The sequence below is a fragment of the Hemicordylus capensis genome, chromosome 8 (genome assembly GCF_027244095.1).
Source record: "Hemicordylus capensis ecotype Gifberg chromosome 8, rHemCap1.1.pri, whole genome shotgun sequence".
Lineage (NCBI taxonomy): Eukaryota > Metazoa > Chordata > Lepidosauria > Squamata > Cordylidae > Hemicordylus > Hemicordylus capensis.
In genome coordinates this window covers 909,440-914,986 of record NC_069664.1, presented here as the reverse complement: position 1 = coordinate 914,986, position 5,547 = coordinate 909,440, and the positions used below count along the sequence as shown (strand labels likewise).

The 5,547-nt window shown below is 64.6% G+C and overlaps 1 protein-coding gene across 5 annotated transcripts in view; it reads right to left on the bottom strand.

Annotated features, from left to right (window-relative positions):
• Positions 1–278: 278 nt before the first annotated feature.
• The window catches only part of FHIP2B (FHF complex subunit HOOK interacting protein 2B), a 13,354-nt gene continuing 8,085 nt past the window's right edge, over positions 279–5,547 (bottom strand). For all 5 annotated transcript variants that reach the window (XM_053268940.1, XM_053268939.1, XM_053268938.1 and 2 more), the window contains exons 9-17: positions 4,827–4,903; positions 4,487–4,700; positions 3,602–3,771; positions 3,377–3,517; positions 2,923–3,013; positions 2,605–2,748; positions 2,092–2,232; positions 1,823–1,926; positions 279–890 (exon numbers count right to left, since the gene is read on the bottom strand). In XM_053268940.1, coding sequence (XP_053124915.1) covers positions 785–890; positions 1,823–1,926; positions 2,092–2,232; positions 2,605–2,748; positions 2,923–3,013; positions 3,377–3,517; positions 3,602–3,771; positions 4,487–4,700; positions 4,827–4,903 — 1,188 coding nt within the window. In that variant the 3' untranslated portion in view covers positions 279–784. The remainder of the gene's footprint in view (positions 891–1,822; positions 1,927–2,091; positions 2,233–2,604; positions 2,749–2,922; positions 3,014–3,376; positions 3,518–3,601; positions 3,772–4,486; positions 4,701–4,826; positions 4,904–5,547) is intronic.

Genomic DNA, 5,547 nt, shown 5'->3' with positions numbered 1-5,547 from the left:
AGAAAGTTCTGAAGAGAGGCAACTTGGGTGGGGGAGGTCAACCCCCCCCGACCCCATTTCCCACTGGCAAAGGCCATGGAAGGAAGGAAGCCCGCTACCAAGAGAGGAGCAGGTGAAATCCAAACGTCCCAGAAGGAGTTTTGCTCATAAACGGTCTTTAGTTCTCAAAAGAAGGTACCTCTCCAATATGCCGGACTCCCCCCTTTGAGCAGCCCCAGGACGGATGAGAGCAGAGCTGGAAGGTGGGGGAAACCAGGCTGTGGGGCAGGGAGGGAGGGAGGGCACAGGCCAGCAGCCCCCCCTGCTTGGAACTCTTGGATCTTGCAGGCTTGCAGAGCTGGAGAGGCTTCAGCCCAAGGCCGGGGACGTCTGAGCGAGAGGAGGCATCTATTGTTTTGCAATGGAGGAGGAGGAGGAGGGCCGGAGTGCTGGATAGTGGAAGCGCAGGAGGACCACCCCCTTGATTCCCAGAAGAGGCAGCGGGGAGTACCGAGGGTGTCGTGCGGTGGTCCTTGGGCCAGCTCTCCGCTCCACGGCTCCCCTGAGGCAGCCCTTCTCTCCCAGGACCGTGGGGGCGCTCCGATGGCCCCCTGAGAGCCAGCCCCGTGGCCTAGGGACTCCTGCCCCTCTCCGCCAGGTTGCCATCATCCCAGGTGTGAAGAGCCGCGGAGAGCCCCCAGGGGCCCAGCCCAAAGCAGCGAGCAGAGTCCCGCGGGTGGCCTGGCCGCTGCACGAGCTCCTGGCCCTTCTGGGCAAGCTGTCGCCTCTGCACTGGGGTGGGGTGTCAGGCAGGGCCCTCCGGGGCAGACTTGACGAAGACGATGGCCGCCAGCTCCTTGCAGAACTCCTCCAGGACCACCACTCCCTCCAGGAAGGTCCGGTGGCTGATCCTGCCAAGAAACAGCATGCAGGGAAAGTGGCTTTAGCCTCCCCCAGCGGCAGATGGGGGCGGACTATAATATCTAGCACTTCTAAACACATCAAAGACTACAGTTACCTTCACAAAAACTCAGCAAGGGAGGTCAGCCTTAGAAGCTCACGAGTGTGTGTGCGTGCTAAGAGGGCCGAAGCTTGCCTAAGGACACCGAGTGCGTCAGTGGCAGAGGCAGGTCATCGGGAGCCGGGGTTCTGGCTCACAGCTGCGTCTCTGCCGGTGCACTAGGGCAGGCCCGTCTCCCCATCCCCCTGAGCAGGCAGGGTCCAAGCGGTGGACAGGGATACAGTCAGCAGGCATGTGGTGCTGCCTGAGAAGACGGCCCCAAGCCACCCCCCAGAGGGACGCGGATCCCGTTGTCTCCCCCTCCGCCCCGGCTCCTCTGTGCGGCCCCATTTCTGGGTCTTGTGCAGGCGTCCGCAGGGGCCCTTCCACTCCCTGTCAGCACGTCTGAGCAGCCGCCACTCCCCGCTCCTCAGCGCTTATATGGACTGGCTGCATCCCAGGCCGGATGGCCAGCTCAGTGCTGCCCCCTCTGAGGCCACAAGCAGAGAGGGCCCTTTCCCGTCCCCTGCTGGAGAGGCTGCCAGGCTCCGCACCCGGGCCTCCTGCCTGCAGCTCGGGGGCTCTCCCCCTGCGTTGGGGCCCCCCCATGCCGGTGGCCTAGAATCTGCAGGGCAGGCACAGGGGCTCCTGCCAACAGAGCGAGGGAGAGGACGGCCGGTAGGGTTGCTGAGACGGGCCGGGGGTGGGGGGCAGCGCTTGGTGGGTCCCCCTCTGCCCTCCGGGCCCAGCCAGAGCCAGTCTGCTCCCTGGTCTGCAGAGCCCGCCGGGACAGACTGGAGGCTGGCAGCAGCCAGGCCCCCCCCGCCCCCCCCCGCCACTCACGCTTGCTCTTCCGGGAGCAGCCCCATCAGCCCCCTCCGGACCAGCAGCAGGTGGGCTGGGAAGTCGGGCACCCGATGGATCCTCTGCATCAGGTCTCCAATCACCTAGGAGGAGAGACCGGGGTGGGGGGGTGGGTTGAGGAGGAAGCAGCGCCCCCCCCGGGCGGGGGCCCAGCCAAGGAAGAGGCCGCCTCTGCGCAGCGCCCCAGCCCCCTCCCTGGGGAGCACAGCCCGCCCCCAGCGGACCCGCCTCTCACGGCTGGACGTTACCCTGATCAGCACGGAGAAGAGGTTCCTGCAGCCCGGGGCCAGCGGCAGGTAGGGGTCCAGCAGGTACTCGTGGAGGTGGGGGTGGGGCAGGAGGGCCAGCCGGGACAGCACCGACGTCACCTGCAGGTTCACCGCGTAGGGCTGCAACCGGGGCGGGGGGAGAGCAGAGCCTGTCAGCACCTGCCCGTGGCCCGAGGTGGGGCAGGGGAGCAGAGGGAGGGAGGAGGGAGACGGCAGCCAAGCCTGGCCCAGTCAGGACTTGCCCTCCGCCTGCTCTGCAACCAGGAAGCGTTGGGCTGCACTGCACAGAAGCGAAGCACCAAATGCGCTCTGGATGTGGCCGTGCAGCAGTCCCGGGAGCCCTCCAGTGGCCTCTGCTGCAGTGGGGCCGGTGGAGAGAGGCCCCCGCAGCATTTCTGGAAGGCAGAAGCCCTTCTGACGGCCCCCTCCTGCTGCCACAGGCACGGGGCCCTGGGGGGTCAGGGCAAGCTCCCCACCGTTTAGCCAGCCTACCTGGTCCAGGATGTGTGCCAGGCGGTCAAAGAGCACCTTCAGGAGATGGCCCTCGTGAAAGCTCAGGCCTGGTGTGCAGCTCTCCAGGGGCAGAGGGACCCGGGGCCAGCTCCAGCGGGCGGCGTTGGCGCAGCATTCCTGAAACTGTCCAAAGGGCATCTGGTCATGGCGGGGGTGCCAGTGGGGTGGCAGGGAACCCCCCCCTTCCCGCCCCGTGACTGAGAAGGGCAAAGCAGCAGCAGCAGCTCTGCAAGGCCTGGCCAAGGTGCCCCCCCACACACACATACTGTGTCAAGGCGCAGCCCCACCGAGACTCACCAGCCCGCTTGCATCGTGGACGTACGTGTCGTGTCCGGCCTCCTCCAGATAGGCCGACGTCTTGGCCTCGCTTGGAACCAGGCAGAGGAAGCTGGAAGAGAGAGGAGCAGCGAGGAGGGGAGGGGCCAAGGGAGAAGCCCACGGCCGGGGGGGGGGGCTGCTGGGAGCCCAGCACTTGTGGGGGGGGGCCTGCAGGGCAGAGCAGCGCTTGGGCCTCCGTCCCTGCAGAAGGCAGAGGGCAGCTGTCCAGCCAGAGAGCCAGGGTCAGGGGCCCACCTGGCCCTCCAGCAGAGGAAGACGCAAGCCGGCCCTCCGGGGAGTGCCCTGCCCTCCGACGGCAGCGGCTGTGAATGCACATCCGTCTGTGCACCCTCGATCGTTGCTCACCCAAACACGAAACACAGGGCGGACCTCGGCCCGGCCCCCGCTTGCCGCTTGGGAGAGGAGGGCTTACCTGCTGACCACCTCCTTCACGGCCCTCTTGCCCTCTGGCTGGGCAGGCTGGGCTGGGGCAGGCAGGACGCCTGGCTGGAGGGAGGCCTGCAGGCCCCCGTGTGGGAATCCGTCCATGAAGTAGGGGTCCTCCTCGAGCTCCCTGCTGGGACAGGGAAGAGGCCTCTAGGAGCCAGCCTCAGCCGCCCCCTCCCTCTCGCCCGCCCACCCTCCCTCCGTCACTCACAGCCCATCCTCGCAGGGCTCTGGCTCTCGGCTGCCGGGCTCCTCCTGCCCGGACGGGCTCCTCAGCAGGTAGCTGCGCTCCTCCAGGTGGTGCAGCACCAGGCTCTGGACGACGCGCTGGTCGGGGAGCCAAAGCAGCTCCTCAAAGAGCCTCAAGGTGGCCGTGCTGATCTGCAGGGAGGCAGCGAGGAGGAGGAGGAGGAGGAGGAGGAGGGTGGGGTGGGGTGAGCAGGCGGGCCCTGCAGGGGAGGCTGCTGGGCTCCGAGTGCTGAGCACAGGGTCCCGGCAGCAGCAGGCAGCCAAGATGCTGTCTGGGGACAATCCTCGCTTGGAAATGGCAAAGGGACGACAACGTGGCTGTCAGCCAGGTAAACATGCCCCTGGAAAAGGAGCGGAGGCCAGGTGGACCCGGAGCCCAGCGGCTCCTTGGCGCCCCTGCCAGGGCTCTAGGCAGGATGTGGCCAACTGTGTCTTGACCCCTTCCAGCTACCAGTTGGGCTGCTGGCTGGATGCTGATTTCTGTCCTGCCCAGCCCTGAAAAATCCAGCCCCAGTTCTGGATCCCGCCTGGAGATGCCGTCGATTGTGACCACCTCCCCCACCGCGCCCCCCCCCCCCCACTCCAGGGCAGCCATGGGGAAAGGCAGCTTGGATGAAGGGGAAGAAGCCGTTGGTCTGGGGCCTGTTTGAAGGCCAGCGACTGGCTCGGTATCATGGCAGGCGATAAAAAGAACCAGGTGCCTCTGAGCATGTGCAGAGTGCCCCAGAAAGCCCACTACATGTGCAGGGTCTTCAGAGCAAAGGGTGTGGCCTTTGAGCTCAGCGCCTGCCTTCCTGGCAAATGCCTGAAGACCCCAGCCGGCCATGGGGCTCCCGCTTGTGCTCACCTCGTCAGAGAGATGGTTGCAGCGCTCTATCAGCTGGGAGCACAGAGGGTGGGGGGGCTGCGGGGGCTGCTGCTGCTGCTGGCGGCCTGAGTCCTCCGGCATCCTCTCGGCACCCAGCACAAAGCCCACCAACTCCCGGAGGAGGGCAGGTGCACGGATGCTTCTCACCAGGCCGATCAGGAGGGCTGTCGCGAGGAGGACGCCACGTTCGGACCTGCAGGAGAAGGCCAGCGTGCGTGAGCAAAGCTGCCTGTGGCTGTGGGCTGGAGCCCCCCCCCCCGGAAATAAGCTTCCAACAGCTTGCCCCAGCCCCCGCTTTACCCCATGAGCCCCGACTCACATCTGCAGGAGCTGGGGCTGCAGGCTTCCCAGGAAGAGCCTCCGACCCACGGCCGCACTGACCACGTCTGCAACCAGCTGGTAGGGAGCAAAGCAGAAGGAGTCAGGTGCCTGCTGCCCCTCCCTCTGGCCACGATAAGGGGCCTCCACAAACTCAGGCCGGTCAGCTCAGCAGCCCAGGGCCCGGGGAGAAGAGCCGGGCGCCTGCAAGCACTTTCAGGGATGGGTGTGGGGCAAGAGGAACACCTGGATGGGCTTGGGGACCAATGTGCAGAGGGGGGCGGGTTGCAGAGTTCTTGCTCTCTTGAAAACGCAAACCAACCCATGGAATGTTTACTATGAAAATACAAACAACAAGAAAAGCAAGAAGATATATCTACAAATCAAAAGAAAAGTGAAGGAAACAAAATAATGCTGATTTATGGCTGGAACCGCTTCTGCAATGCTCCCTCTCTCACTTTCTTTGTATCCCTCCTCAAAACCCACCTTGGCCCAGAAGCTGAAGCAGCACTTCCCTTCCATGCACATTTTTAGATTGTGAGCGCTTTGGGGCAGGGGCCTGACCTCTCACTCTTCATAAAGCACACCGGTGGTGCTACCTAAATAATGAATACTGCTGTTTGGGATTACAGGAAATCCTGTATAAACCAGCACGTGGGGCATCATAAAAGAATGCGGAAGGATTTCTGACTATCAAAAGATAAAAAAGAAAAAAACCCAGC